We start from the raw sequence: 15,733 nt of genomic DNA on the forward strand, positions 1-15,733 counted from the left end.
CCGCTCAGTCCTTTCCTCTTACCAGCAGATAGAATTGATATTGAGCAGGGAGTATGAATAATGTATGCCGAGGGGAGGGTCTGTGAACACGCATCGTGCTGGGAGTCTCCATGCAGCCCCCAACAGTTGTGTTATGCATTAGCATGTGGCCGTAGACTTTTATGTAACTTGTATCCAAATATGCTGATTACTTACTTCATACATCTGCAAAAGTGGAGCTGTGCTATCCTGATAAAAATTATTTTATACCTGCAGCCACCACTAGGGGAAGCACACTGCATATGGATTTATAGAGCTACTATCTGTATGTAGTGTGCTCGCTCTAGTGGAGGCAAACATTTTTTAACAGAAGGGAAGTCTCCATCCTCTATCCACTGCAGACCTCAATAGCATGGAGACTCCACCCGATACCCGCAGTAGACCTCAATAGCATGGAGACTCCACCCTATACCCGCTGTAGACCTCTATAGCATGGAGACTCCACCCTATACCCACTGTAGACCTCTATAGCATGGAGACTCCACCCTATACCCACTGTAGACCTCTATAGCATGGAGACTCCACCCTATACCCGCTGTAGACCTCTATAGCATGGAGACTCCACCCTATACCCACTGTAGACCTCAATAGCATGGAGACTCCACCCTATACCCGCTGTAGACCTCTATAGCATGGAGACTCCACCCTATACCCACTGTAGACCTCAATAGCATGGAGACTCCACCCGATACCCATTGTAGACCTCTATAGCATGGAGACTCCACCCGATGCCCGCAGTACACCTCAATAGCATGGAGACTCCACCCTATACCCTCTGTAGACCTCATTAGCATGGGAACTCCACCCTATATCCGTTGTAGACCTCTATAGAATGGAGACTCCACCCTATACCCACTGTAGACCTCAATAGCATGGAGACTCCACCCTATACCCGTTGTAGACCTCTATAGCATGAAGTCTCCACCTTATACCCTCTGTAGACCTCAATAGCATGGAGACTCCAACCCTATAACCTCTGTAGACCTCAATAGCATGGAGACTCCACGCTATACCAGCTGTAGACCTCAATAGCATGGAGACTCCACCCTATAGCAGCTGCAGACCTCTATAGCATGGAGACTCCCCTATACCCAGAGTAGACCTCTATAGCATGGAGACTCCATCCTCTACCCACTGTAGACCTCTATAGTAGCGAGATTCCATCCTCTACCAGCTGGCTGTAGACCTCCATAGCATGGAGACTCCACCCTATAGCAGCTGCAGATCTCTATAGCATGGAGACTCCACCCTATACCCGCGTGGACTCCTATAGCATGGAGACTCCACTTTTCACCTTCTACGGACTCCTATAGTAGGAAGAGACTAGATTGACAAGTCGTTTGCTCTGGTCCATGGCCACAAATCTGGCAATCGGCAAGGGGAGGGTGGTGCTTGGTAGGAAATGCAGCATGAGGCTCAGTAGCTAGAAGTTCATCGTCACCCCCCAATGCACTTCTGGATACAACTTCTAAACACGATTTCTTCGCTGCTGGAGCAGAACTTTGGGGTCATAAAAGGGTCTACTGTTTTATTTTTTTAAAGGATTATACAATCATATAAATTATTTTGAGGGCGGGGTTAAAATTTTTGACAGGTTCCCTTTAACTAGACATTGCATAAATAGATGATAAACAAAAAAGGTGCTGTCACTTTAAGATTCATGTGTCCAAGCAAGTGTGCAGAACAAAACAATAAAAATAAATCCTAAAATTTATGTCTGACTGGCATGGATTTCCAGTGCCAACCAAGGGCATTAATAGCCTAAAAGTACACAGCAGAGCTGAAATTGTTATAATATTTATAAAGCACTGTTTGATCCCGGAGGATTGAGGAGCGGCTGGTGTGATGTGCTGCCTTCTGGTTTATTTCACACCAGGCAGCAAAAGGATTAGGACAATCTGTAGGCTGATAGCGGCCATACCTGCAGAATACGGCTCCTGCTTTTCTATGTAGACGAACTCTTTCCTCTCGTACTTGGCTCTGATCCACTGCTCGCGGAGCACCCTGCAAGCACAAAGGACACATCGTCAATGCCGCCTTATCTGCTCACACGTGTTACTAAAGAGGACAAGGGTCGATAAGTGGCTGAAAATACAATAAGGTCAGAAAGTGACCATTGTCCCCGTCGTGATGGAGAGATATTATGCTACCTTAAAGGGATAGTTGTAAGTATGTAAGGTGTTCTTTAAAGACGACCTGCCATTAGCAATAAATCTGTAATTTTTGACCAGGTGTCAATTCTGCTGTTCTCCTGAATCTGGTGTTACTTTCTTTTGCTCCTGCACCTCTCCATTCCTGTGGTCCTCTCTTTCCCGTGCAGGAAGAGGGCCCGCCGATGCCAGCGCCTATTTCTGCTTGTGCATCCGAGAACGCACATTCAGCTAAAATCTGTTGCGGTGCAGAGATCCGCCAGGTCCCTGCACTGCTTTACATGCCATTAGCCAGTCAGAGGCCGGCAGATTATATCGGAGTGCCCATCACTGGTAGCGCCTAGCAGTGATGTCATGCGTCGACCATAGCAGGCACGCCGAAATCAGCTGCGCCAGATACAGAAGAGGACGCTGCGCGACATGAGAGCGGAGGATGTTGAGAAGAATCTCTTTCTTTAACATGTGTTAAGAGAACAGCGGCAGAACATTATTACAGGATGGGCCCAGGGGCTGTGAGATTATACCAGGAAGGGGCCCAGGATGTGGGACATACATTACTGGAGGAGCCATTACAACAGGATGGGGGACATTATTACTGCAAGGGGTCCACAATGGGGGACATTAGTACTGTAAGGGGCACAGGATGGGGAAGATTATTACTGGTTATTACTGGAAGGGACAAAGGATGGGGGACATTAGCACTGTAAGGGGCACAGGATAGGGAACATTATTACTGCAAGGGGCACAGGATAGAGGACATTATTACTGTAAGGGGCACAGGATGGGGGACATTATTACTGCAAGGGGCACAGGATAAGGGACATTATTACTGTAAGGGGCACAGGATAGGGGACATTATTACTGTAAGGGGCACAGGATGGGGGACATTATTACTGCAAGGGGTCCAGGATGGGGGACATTAGCACTGAAAGGGGCACAGGATGGGGGTCATTATTACTGGAAGGGGCATGAGATGGGGGATATTATTACTGCAGGGGGTCCAGGATGGAGGACATTATTACTGTAAGGAGCATAGGATGAAGGACATTATTACTTTAAGGGGCACAGGATGGGGACATTATTACTGGAAGGGGCCCAGGACAGGGGACAATATTACTGGAAGGGGTCCAGGATAGGGGACATTATTACTGTAAGGGGCACAGGATGGGGGATATTATTACTGGAAGAGGCGCAGGATGGGCCCATTATTACTGGAAGGGGCCCAGGATGGGGGACATTATTACTGGAAGGGGCCCAGGATGGGGAACATTATTACTGTAAGGGGCACAGGATGGGGGTCATTATTATTGGAAGTGGCACAGGATGTGGGACATTATTACTGGAAGAGGCACAGGATGGGGGACATTATTACTGGAAGGGGCCCAGGATGGGGAACATTATTACTGTAAGGGGCACAGGATGGGGGACATTATTATTGGAAGTGGCACAGGATGGGGGACATTATTACTGTAAGGGGTCCAGGATAGGGGACATTATTACTGTAAGGAGCACAAGATGGGGAACATTATTACTGTAAGGGGCACAGGATAGGGGACATTATTACTGGAAGGGGCCTGGGATGGGGGACATTATTACTGTAAGGGGCATAGGATGGGGGACATTATTACTGTAAGGGGCATAGGATGGGGGACAATATTACAGGAAGAGGCACATGAAATTGGACATTATTACTGGAAGGGGCACAGGATGGGGGACACTTACCAGAAGGGGCCCAGGATGGAGGACATTATACCAGGAAGGGGCCCAGAATGTGTGACATTAGTACAGGATCGAGAACATTATTACTTTATGGAGGGGGGGTAACACATATGTCTTTATAGGATTTAGAATGCTACAAGGGCCCATACATCTGACCAACATGTAAATGGGGGCCCAGGTCCAAATTTTGAACTGGGATCCATCAGACTCTTGTTACCCTACTGAATATAAATGTAATCTTGTTATTGAACTGGGCGTGGTCCTGAAGAAGATGTCCACAGGGAAGAGTTGAGGAACACACACCTTTGGATAATAAGACTAGATTTACATACAAGGAAGAGGGGACCCGATCTCAGGAATGGCATAGGAGCAGGGTTTTTTCTCAGAGTAGGGTGCTATATGCCAACAATATCCAATGAAATCTTTTCATTGCCGTAATAAAGTGGCAGTGTCACTATAAAAGCGCCATTTCATTTCCCAGCCTTCAGGGTGGAAGCATGGACAACCGTTGACTATAATAAAATGACCATTTAGCTGCCCTGGATTAGGGTGAGTACAGCCCCAGGCACTTTGCTCTAACAATGGAGACAGCAGATGGGTTCCTTTAGCGCAAAGGTTGTGGGGTAACACTCGTACAGCGCAGCCACATTCTCTTCAGTGCAGCCAAGCTGCTTTACCAGATGACAGGAGTGCCGATGTTTCTAGAAGAAAGCAGACATGATTTCCAGTGTTGTCGAACCCTTTGAAGTAACCCCTTAAAGGCTACGGACAACTTAGATATGGAAAAAATGATTTTTACAAATGTTTGTGATTACCTTCAGCTAATAAAATCACAGTATCCATACCTTCATTCCCTTTCAGACCCCAGAATATGCAGTGTGCAGCCTGATCCTAGTTTTAGATTTTTCTCTTGTGGGAGTGTCTCTCCCAGTAATATAGGCTGGATGTGAGGTCTGTGTCTATCTACGGTACTCTGGTCTTCACTTGCTTTCATATATTAGCATAGATTCAATAATGTACTTATTTCCTCTCCTCTTTGTATATTGCCTGTTTTCTCTGCCCTCCCTGTGATACTTTCTCTCCTCTCCACTGCAGATCTGTGTATAACCCCCTCCGTGCTGCTATTTCTAATCACCGATTCAATTGCAAGCAGCTAGATAAAGAACTTATAGCCACTCTGCAGCACCAAAATGTTAGAAAGTTTTTTTTAATGAAGACTAACAATGAAATAAATTCTGTGCTAAAGTGTACAAAGTCTGTAATACATTATTAATAGTGTCTTCCTGTGACATTCCCTGCTTCCTTACCTTAAGTCCTGCACAAGACATAACACAGTGTGCTCCTTTAAAGGGGTTTTCTGGTTTTGGAAATCCCCTGTCCTCAGGACTGCGTGTTACTCACCCTCCCCGGGTCCAGCACTGATTCTCTACCACTGCTCCTGGTGTCTGTTATTGTCTGCAGCGCTGATGTCACGTTGACAGGGCTGACCTCAGTGGCTTAGCAGATGACACAAGCAGCTCAGAGCCCCTGAGCTCACCGATTGGCTGCAGTGCTGTCGACGTGACTTCAGCGCTGCAGACAATAAAACTGGGAGAAGCAGTGGAGACTCAGCGCTGGACCCAGGTAGTGTGAGTAAAGCACAGTTTTTTTTATTTTTTAAACAAACTGAATTGGAGGATGGGGATCTCTGAAACCGGAAAACACCTTTAATGCTGAAAGCATAAAACAAAGCAAAAGTTAATATAATGAATTACTCACTGGCAGTCAGAAGTTGTTGGCTTGTAATAGAACGCTGGCACTTTAGACTCGAACTTTGCTTGTGCTACTTTGTTTCCCAGACATGACATGTACTGAAAAAAATGAAAGAAATTTATATAGCATCTACTTGAGAAAGTCAAGGTCAAAAACAACGGCTCTGGGGGCGATCAATCGGTGACGTGGGGGTATGTGCAAATGTTGAGTATTTGAATTCAGAAATTTCGGTATCTCTGGGCAGGAAAAAACACAGCGGCAAAAAGGCGTATTTTTGGTGCGTTTTCGGACTGCAATGAACGATATAGAGATAAAGATAGATATAGATAGACATACAGACACATACGGTAATTGCATAACCTCTGACGTAATATAATTGCACCCTGTGGAGCTTATTGGACAGCTTTATATGATTAAATAAATAAATAACATTATTTTCTGTAACCAGCAAAGGTAAAGCAGACAGATGTGAGATTATATTAGCAGGCTGGGAAGGTCCATGGTTATTGGGCCCTTCCCAGCCTAAAAATATCAGCCTACAGCCGCCCCAGAAATGGCGCATCACCTTGACTCTTCCCGATTGCCCTAGTGCGTTGGCAATTGGGGTAATGGTAATTGAGGTTGATGTCCGTTGTGTAGTATCGAAAAACACAGCGGATATCAACCCCTGGTGTTAGTAATGTAGAGGCGTCTATCAGTCACCTCCATTACTAACTCAGTAAGAAAAAAGAAAAACACACAAGAAAAATCCTACTTAAAGAAGTTTTTTGGGACTTTAATATTAATGACCTATTGTTAGGCCCAACTTTCTAGCAGATGTTGCAGCCTGTTCATGGTTTATCAGGAATAGCACGGCACATTTTGCAGGGGCTGTGACTAGTAAGGGAGTTTTCTTCAGTTCATTCCCATTCAAGTGAATGATACAGAGCTGCAGTACCAGATACAGCCACTACGAAATGTACGGCGCTAGACCTGGTAAACAATGAAGTTTGCAGCGCTCCTCTGGATGCTCCAACCCCTGTAATCAGCTGATCGGAGTGGCTGTCAAGAGTTGGATCCCCAAAAATTTGATATTGAAGACCTAACCTAAGAATAGGTTATCAACATTAAAGTCCCGGAAAAATCCCTTTAAATAGAAGGAGGTATGTCTTCACAACTAGACACACATGGCACCTGCATGGGGTTCTCTCAGTTTTTAATCCAAAAGGTAAACCTTATCAGGTGATAGTGGAGGGGTCTTCATTCAGGACCCTCATTTATTAGCCACAGGTGAAAGGAGTTTCGAAGAATGCCTATCATGCTAATGCTGACAGGTTCGGCCGACTGCCTAATATGTATGGGGGTATAGGCCAAAAGATAAGCCCTCGGCCGATGTATAACTTGGCGGCTTTCTCATAGAGAACACAGGACCGTTCGGCCGAACAAAAACTCCTGTGTATGGGAGAGTCAGCCGAGATGGCTGTCAGTCGAACTGACAGCCATCTAATGTGTATGGCCGGTCTTAGGCAGATCTAGACTCCTACAAATGCCATTGTCTATTGTGTTGGCCACTGTGTATGAAATCATAGTCTTTCTGAACTGAAAAAAGGTATACCGATGTATACCAGCCATATGGTGGTGTCAATTGGGTGATTAGAGCTGTATGGATACGTTTCATGTATATACTAGCATAAAAGGCAAGCTTCCTGCAGTGTGCACAAAGCTTAAGATGGTACCACAAGGTGTCTGTGCGCAAAAGATAAAACTTGGTCAATGACCTTGTGTGTATGGGGCCTCTAGACTATACTACTAGCAGTACTTCTCAGGAGGGATTGGGCATAGTGAATTTTAACATGCCCAATCATTCATTCTCACAAACAAGCTGCTGCCAGAGGGATCTTACAGTTCTTTTTTATTCATATACATGTTCACATGGGTGAAAAGCAGTTGGCAATCTTAAGCTGTGCCAGCAGAAGTGCCCCTTTGGGATACTTCTCCTCCTCTGGGCTATGATCTAATGAATACCTGGAATACGGAACTTGCATTTGAAACTCCGCAGTGGGTAAAAGTAGTCATCTGACAAATTGCTGACAAAGACATGAAACATGAGACTAGACCTCATAACTTTGCTTTTTATATGAAGAATATAATGGGCCACAACAAAAGCACGCTGGATTTCAACACTGCTTCCCACGAAACGCAATAAAGAGGAAGGCGGAAGAGGAAATATAAGTCATTGTACTACCGCCTGGCTGGCTAGCTGCATTTAAATGATTTGACAAACCATATCCCCCACCCAAGATTCACTTTAATAATAATGGATATAGCCAGGGCATCCTATAGATGAGGCACAATGTAATGTATAGGTGCACAGCCATCTTCAAGGATCACTGAGGCAGGAGTCAACATATATGTCTGGCAGACACTTATCTCGTCCCCCTTTAGCTAAAATAAATGGGTATATTTCGAAAATTAGAAAACTGACTGATTCTCACATTTAGCATGTAAGACGCATGTAAGACGCATATAAGAAACTTTCCCGGAAAACTAAAATTAAACAAAAAGTGATGTGAATGGGGTCTTATATGTATATCTAGTCTTAAACTTGCCGTAAACTCTTGGCAATGAATTATTAGCAATTTCTGCCAGTAACGAGCACTGATAGACAATACAACAAGTCGAAAGGCCCTTTTATATGGCCCTATATATGAGGGCAAGTAATGCAATTGATAGTTCTGAATTCAGTTTGAACATTGTCTACAGCACATATCCAATTTATACGGAAAGATGTGTTGCCAACAAAGATTATTTTTAGGCTATGCATTTTGCTCACTTGTTGAATGATCACTTCCATGTGTTAGGAGCTCATCTGGTAAGATTATTTCTCTAACCCATAGATCAGAGTGAGCAGCACAGACCAGAGACAGGTGGAGGGTCTGGCCAAACTACATGTGGGTCAGTGAGGATCGAGATAAGGGGAACAATGATTTATAAGCGATCTGTTAACTTGCTTGCAGAGATGCAGTTATACACAGAAATAGTAGATGTAGAGGTAATCTGATAACTTGCTTGCAGTAATGTGATAAGACACAAAAATAGTATATATATAGGCAATCAGATAACATGCCGCTGAGATGGAGTTACTCACAACAACAGAAGAGGTGAGAGCATGGACAGCAGGGATGAATAATAATAAGGTATCTTGCTTCCTGAGACAAAGATGTGAGCAGCACCAGTATTAGCAGAGATGGGTTCCTTATCAGATAACTTGTTGAAGCAGTGTTGAGAGTGCAATAGCACCATGATTCAAGGAACTGATCTAGGAAGTAGTTGCAGAATGCTGGATAACGGCAGGAGTTTTCTGGAGAGATGATTAGACACCTGGCTGGAGCTGAGCAAAGTGGATGGTGAGACCAACTCCTGCAAAGTAAGTGCTAGCTGGGAACCATGCTTCCTCAATACTTAGGCACACATAAATGCCTGAGTTGGTCTTAAAAGACCATGGGTGATGACAGTGGAGAAGATTACCGGGTTACCAGAATAACCAAGAGCAGACTAGTACACAGTGAGCCTGAGATGGGAGCAAAGCCCAGTGCTGGAGCCAGGACGGGTGAGTATCGTTATGTTTACATGGGCCAATGATCAGTAAAGAGTATCTTTACAAATGAGCATTCGAGCAATAATTGGCCAATGTATGCGGATTGTCACTCAATACCCTTTCGTATGTAAACTATGGTGATGAACCATCATTAACACCAACATTCACCCCTAGAGTTTACGCATTCTCACCTGTTTGAGAATATAGACAAGAAAATGTAATCCCAAGCCTTAAGAACTGAGGTGTCCGCTGACACCTTGGACCCTGTATGGCCGGGCTGATACGCCAACATAATCATTCAACATTACCATATGAAGCCACATCTATATATATAATCGTCTTATCCCGTCTGTCTGTCTGTCCTGGAAATCCCGCGTCGCTCATTGGTCCGGCAGCGGCCAATCAGCGCCGCGGGATTTCTGAAAAAAGATGGCGGCCGTTAGCGGCTCATCTGGCGGACGGAGGTCAGCGGCGATGCAGTGGGGAGATGAGCGGCGCTAGCAGCACAACTACCCCGACCGGCGCCGCTGACCTCCATGCGGCTAACGTCGGAAGATCAGCGGCTTGGCCCGCTGATCTCCCGACAGCAAGTGTGAACGGAGGACCGGGGAGCGGCGCCGCCGGTCGGGATGCTTCTGCTGCGAGCAGCCGCTCATCTCCCGGCTTCTCGCAGCAGATGGAGCCGCACAGGCAGCGTCGCTCTCCGGTCCTCGCTAATACGGAGCCGCACAAGCAGCGCAGCTCCCGGGCCCACACTAATACGACGCTGATTGGTCGCGGTGGCCGGCCGCGACCAATCAGCGAGATGGGCGGCAAATTTAAACGCCGGCCGGCCGAGACAAATCTGCGAGATTGCCGCCAAATTTAAACAACGCTCTGCTGATTGGTCGATTTTATCGCCAAATTTAAACAAGCTCTCCGGTCCTCACTAACACAGTTCGCTGATTGGTCGCGGCCGCCACCCGTGACCAATCACCGATATTGCCGCCAAATTTAAACACCGTTTTGCTGATTAGTAGCGGTTGCCGGCCGCGACCAATCAGCGATTTTGGCGCCAAATTTAAACAACGTTCTGCTGATTGCGCCCGGTCGGCCGCATACATATTCTAGAATACCCGATGCGTTAGAATCGGGCCACCATCTAGTCTACTATATAATTGTCTTATCCCGTCTGTCTGTCTGTCTGTCCTGGAAATCCCGCGTCGCTCATTGGTCCGGCAGCGGCCAATCAGCGCCGCGGGATTTCTGAAAAAAGATGGCGGCCGTTAGCGGCTCATCTGCGGGACGGAGTTCAGCGGCGATGCAGCCGGGAGATGAGCGCCGTGAGGCGCTCATCTCCCTGCCGGTAACAGCAGAAGGACCTCGACCGCCGGACCCATCTGCGGGACGGAGATGCAGCCGGGAGATGACCGGCGCGAGGCGCTCATCTCCCGGCTGATAGCAGCGGAAGGACCGCCGGCGTCGCTGACCTCCATGCGGAAGGGAGGACCGGGGAGTGGCGCTGCGGGTCGGGATACTTCTGCTGCGAGCGCCCGCTCCTGTCCCGGGTTCTTGCTGCGGAAGTACCCGCACAGGCAGCACCGCTCCCCGATCCTCACCAAGACGATTCGATGATTGGTCGCGGTCTTCGGACCCGACCAATCACTGATCTTAAGGCAAAAGTTAAACACTACTGTGCTGATTGGTCGCTGCCCGCGACCAATCACCGATTTGGGTGCCAAATTTAAATATCGGCCGCGACCAATTACCGATCTTGGCTCCACATTTAAACACCGCTGTGCTGATTGGTCGCCGACGCTGGGCGCAACCAATCACCGATTTTGTCGCCACATTTAAATAGCGTCCGCGACCAATCAGCACAGCGGTGTTTAAATGTGTAGCCAAGATCGGTGATTGGTCGCGGCCGATATTTAAATTTGGCGCCCAAATCGCTGATTGGTCACGGACAGCGCCAGCGACCAATCAGCGATTTTTAACACAAATGTCCGGACCTTTGTAACACCATGCGGATACTGTGGGGACATCAGCGGCTAGGGTGTCAAGGGAGGACCGGGGAGCGGCGCTGCGGGTCGGGATACTTCTGCTGCGAGCAGTCGCTCATCTCCCGGCTTCTCGCAGCGGAAGTAGCCGCACAGGCAGCGGCGCTCCCCGGTCCTCACTAATACGATTCCGCTCCCCGGTCTTCACCAATACGATTCGCTGATTGGTCGCGCTCTCCGCACGCGACCAATCAGTGATCTTGGCACTAAAGTTAAACACCGCTCTGCTGATTGGTCACGGACGCCAGACGCATCCAATCAGCGAGATTGGCACCAAATTTAAACAACGCTCTGCTGATTGGTCGCGGACTCCAGCCTCGACCAATCAGCGAGATTGGCGCCAAATTTAAACAACGCTCTGCTGATTGGTCGAGGCCGCCGGCCGCGACCAATCAGCGATTTTGGCGCCAAATTTAAACCCCGCTCTGCTGATTGATCGCGGTTGCTGGCCGAGATCAATCAGCAGTATTGGCGCCAAATTTAAACACCGCTCTGCTGATTAGTCGCGGTCGCCGTCCCCGACCAATCAGCAATATTGGCGCAAAATTTAAACACCGCTGTGCTGATTGGTCGCCGTCGCCGTCCGTGACCAATCAGCAGTATTGGCGCCAAATTTAAACCCCGCTCTGCTGATTGGTCGTGACCGCCGGCCGCCACCAATCAGCGATTTTGGCGCCAAATTTAAACCCCGCTCTGCTGATTGGTCGCGGTTGCCGGCCGCGACTAATCAGCATTGTTGGCGCCAAATTGCAGGCCGCGACTAATCAGCATTATTGCCACCAAATTTAAACACCACTCTGCTGAATTGTCGCGGCCGTGACCAATCACCATTATTGGCGCCAAATTTAAACACCGCTTTGCTGATTGGTCGCGACTGCCGGCCGCAACCATTCAGCATTATTGGCGCAAAATTTAAACCCCGCTCTGCTGATTGGTCACGTTCGCTGGCCTCGACCAATCAGCATTATTGGCGCAAAATTTAAACCCCGCTCTGCTGATTAGTCGCCACCGCCGGCCGTGACCAATCAGCGATATAGTCGCCAAATTTCAACACCGCTTTGCTGATTGGTCGCGGTTGCCGGCCGCGACCAATCAGCGATTTTGGCGCCAAATTTAAACACCGCTCTGCTGATTGCGCCCGGTCTGCCGCATACATATTCTAGAATACCCGATGCGTTAGAATCGGGCCACCATCTAGTAACTATCTATAAGAACGTAGCTCCATAATACATTTCTCAGCTCATCCCAGGGCTACAGATCTGCAAACACTTGACATCAATACGAGAAACGTCTCCTGTGACTACGTCTTAAGAATGATCAAATAGCTGAAGGAAGACTTTTCTTCCTCGCGCACGGCACCAGCCAGACAGAGGGGTCTGATCAGTCATGTAACCATTTCTTGAGAAACGCATCAAAAAGTCATCGCCTGTCGAGATTTCACAGAGGCTTTTAGACATTGTAGATGTTATCATTAAGCAGCACAGTGTGAAAACACATCAGGCAAAGGAGCGGACCGGATAAATCATAGGCACGGGAAAGATCTGCTTACTGCCTGAGCCTCTCAGTCTGGCTATAGAAGGTCAGATAATTCTGACGATTCGACTGGTAATGAGGATTAGGGCTGATCATCTGGTTGTATATAGTGTAAGGTTGGATAAAAGTTGGCCAAAACTGCAAATGTGGTGAAAAACACGATGTCATGCACAGTGTGGGAAAGACTAAGTGCAACACGAAGGGATGAGGGGAAAAAAACCCAGACACTAGGGAAAGGGGGAGTGGAGACCCCTAGGCAGATCTAATAACACCCTGCCTACTGTCCTTATATTAGTTCCACACCAATCGCAGAGCAGGAAACCTAAGCCTTGCATATTCCTAGAGCTGGGCCCTTGATAGAAATCAGGTCAGTCCCCACTATAAACTAAAGACAACAAGGGAGACAAACAAAGGGGGGAAACTTAGCCTGAGCAGACACCAGAGAGATAACACCAAACGTCCTCCAAGGGCACCAGAGAGGAAGCTAGTCGACTGCTATAGCTCCAAGCCTTCACAAGGGAAAATGAGAATATCACCGGCAACTCACTGAAGCAGACTGAGAGTTTATAAACACCCCGACCAGGGTGTGTCTATTAAAGCAGGAGGGAGGTTGCCGCTGGGTCCAAAGATCAGAAGGATTAAGAAGGCGTCTGCAATGCCAAATGCAGTGACCTTCTGCAGCCAGATGCAGCGCGAGTGTCTGCTACATCTAACACACCCGTGACACACGATGAGGCATTTAGGATTGTAATGCATTGGACCCATCTCCATGTTTATGGTGGAGTCAGGAGCAATAGCTGATATTCGACCAACTAGGTTAAAATTAATCTATCAGTAACATTTGCCCTAAGCTAGCAGAAGGTAGTGCAGAATAGGGCAGTGGAAAACATTTCCATGAATACCAATTTCGCTGCTATTTGGTTGTGCAGATATTCGTATTTTATCCATATGCAAATTAGGCTAGCAAGTGCACCGGTGGATGTATCAGTGCACTTGCAGTCCTCGGCTCCTCCCCACCCGTCCTCACCTCTGTTCTCCACTGTCAATCAAGCAGCAGAAGGCAGCGTCAAGTGTAGCAAACAGGATCCAAGGACTGCAAGTGCAGTGATATGCCCACCGGTGCACTTGCAAACCTAATTTTAATATGAATAATATGGAGAATAATGCAAAATGGAGAGACAGATAGCGGCAAAATATGTATCCATAGGAAAGTATTACAATACCCTATCCTAGCCTGAGAACAGCCTGATGTAGGAAAAGAGACCCTGATTCAAACGATGTATCACTTACTGGGCTGCTTGCTGCAGTTTTGATAAGATCACTGTTTTATCTGCTGCAGATCTAGCAGTTCTCTGAATGCTGAGCTCTGTATAGCCTCGCCCACACCACTGATTGGCAGCTTTCTGCCTATGTACACAGAAAGCAGCCAATCAGTGGTGGGGGCAGAGTTATACAGAGCTCATGAATATGGCGGACTACATAGCAGCAGATTTACTAGTCCTCTAGTGATAATCTCCTGCTGATAAAACGGTGAATTTATCATAACTACAGCAAGCAGCCCAGTAAGTGACACATCGCTGGAATCAGGATCTCTTTCTCTACATTATGCAGCTCTCAGATTAGGTGGCAAAATACTGGTGATAGATACTCTTTAGGTGTATTGGGACCTTTCATTTTTACATGATCCAAGGTAGAAAGATCCATTCGGAACTGTCTTGTATTAGATCCTAAGGATCTACCAGGTTTGTGTTTCTAAGCTGAGCAGAGTAATGCAACAGACTACAATATTTTGTCCTTCAGGAGCAATGGGAACTTAACAGACACCAGTGTGACCAGAGCCTAATCTAATTGATTGGCTTTATTGCAATAAGACCTGGCAGAAAAAAAACACATTTTTGACGAATCCCAGGGTTTTTGTGGGATCTACTGACAATCTAACAAAGAATATATGGTGACACAATGGCTCACTAGTCACGCAGGTCCATATCCTTCTGCCTTGACTGAATCACAAGCCACCCCCAGCAGAATCCGGCACACGTGCAGACGAACCCACGACTAGCACAACTCAATTCACTGCACATGTCACTAAAGCAAGGAGGGAGACCAGCTAGCGTACGGCTGGGAGCTACACAGCGACGGGTCTCGCACAACATTAATTCTCAGACAAGTCGCAAGACCAAAAAATATTTCTGCTACTTGTCTGCGATTTGCAGCACATTGGCGACTCTCTGTTGCATCAGGTCGCAATGCGGCACCATAGGAAATCATTATATGAGATGTTGCAAGGCGACACTGCGATTTCAATGTCTAGTGACCATGTAACCCTAGCCTAATAGTTTTGGACAGCAGCTCCACCTCTGCAATTTCTTACTGCTGTTGAAAGTGTTCCTATCTAAAATCTGGGCTTATTTTTCGAAATATAATCTAGTAACAAAACCAAGCAGAAGAGTCCCTAATGTCCCTCGAAAGAGCCAGACTTTATTGGAAAAGTCGGGCCTGAATATCCAGGATATGGGTGTCACAGGATACCACGATAGAGAGGGGCCAGAAGACCGGGGTGTCTGGTTTCACAAAACTCCTGCACTGCTTAGAAGTACTTCACCATGTTATTAAACAGTGCAGTTTTTTTCCTTGCTAGCTGTGCAAGGGTTAATCTGTTTAGTTGAAGCTCCTGGAGCTTTACTACCTGGATTGTCCCAGATGTTCAGTGTTGGCCACTCCCCACTGCTATATATGCTCGCTTCTGGCACTAAGGATTGCCAGTGTTAGTTCTTGCTGCCTGGTTCTGGAGTTGGAGGTGTAGTTGGCGTTTGGAGAGATGCTCAGGAGAATGTTGCTTGGAGTTTTGTCTGTGTGCACATCTTCATCCTCTCCTATTTGGTTTCTCCTTCCTTTAACTACCCTGTGTCCCACTCTGTTGTTTG

General features: G+C 47.1%; 1 protein-coding gene across 2 annotated transcripts in view; it reads right to left on the reverse strand.

Moving 5' to 3' along the window:
* The window catches only part of ADAP1 (ArfGAP with dual PH domains 1), a 163,734-nt gene that overhangs the window by 88,309 nt on the left and 59,692 nt on the right, over window positions 1–15,733 (reverse strand). For both annotated transcript variants that reach the window (XM_073648046.1, XM_073648045.1), the window contains 2 exons: window positions 5,667–5,758; window positions 1,961–2,043 (listed from right to left, as the gene is read on the reverse strand). In XM_073648046.1, the coding sequence (XP_073504147.1) occupies window positions 1,961–2,043; window positions 5,667–5,755 (172 nt within the window). In that variant the 5' untranslated portion in view covers window positions 5,756–5,758. The remainder of the gene's footprint in view (window positions 1–1,960; window positions 2,044–5,666; window positions 5,759–15,733) is intronic.

The sequence above is a fragment of the Phyllobates terribilis genome, unplaced genomic scaffold (assembly GCF_046119375.1).
Source record: "Phyllobates terribilis strain yellow unplaced genomic scaffold, ASM4611937v1 Scaffold_9__5_contigs__length_417890890, whole genome shotgun sequence".
NCBI lineage: Eukaryota > Metazoa > Chordata > Amphibia > Anura > Dendrobatidae > Phyllobates > Phyllobates terribilis.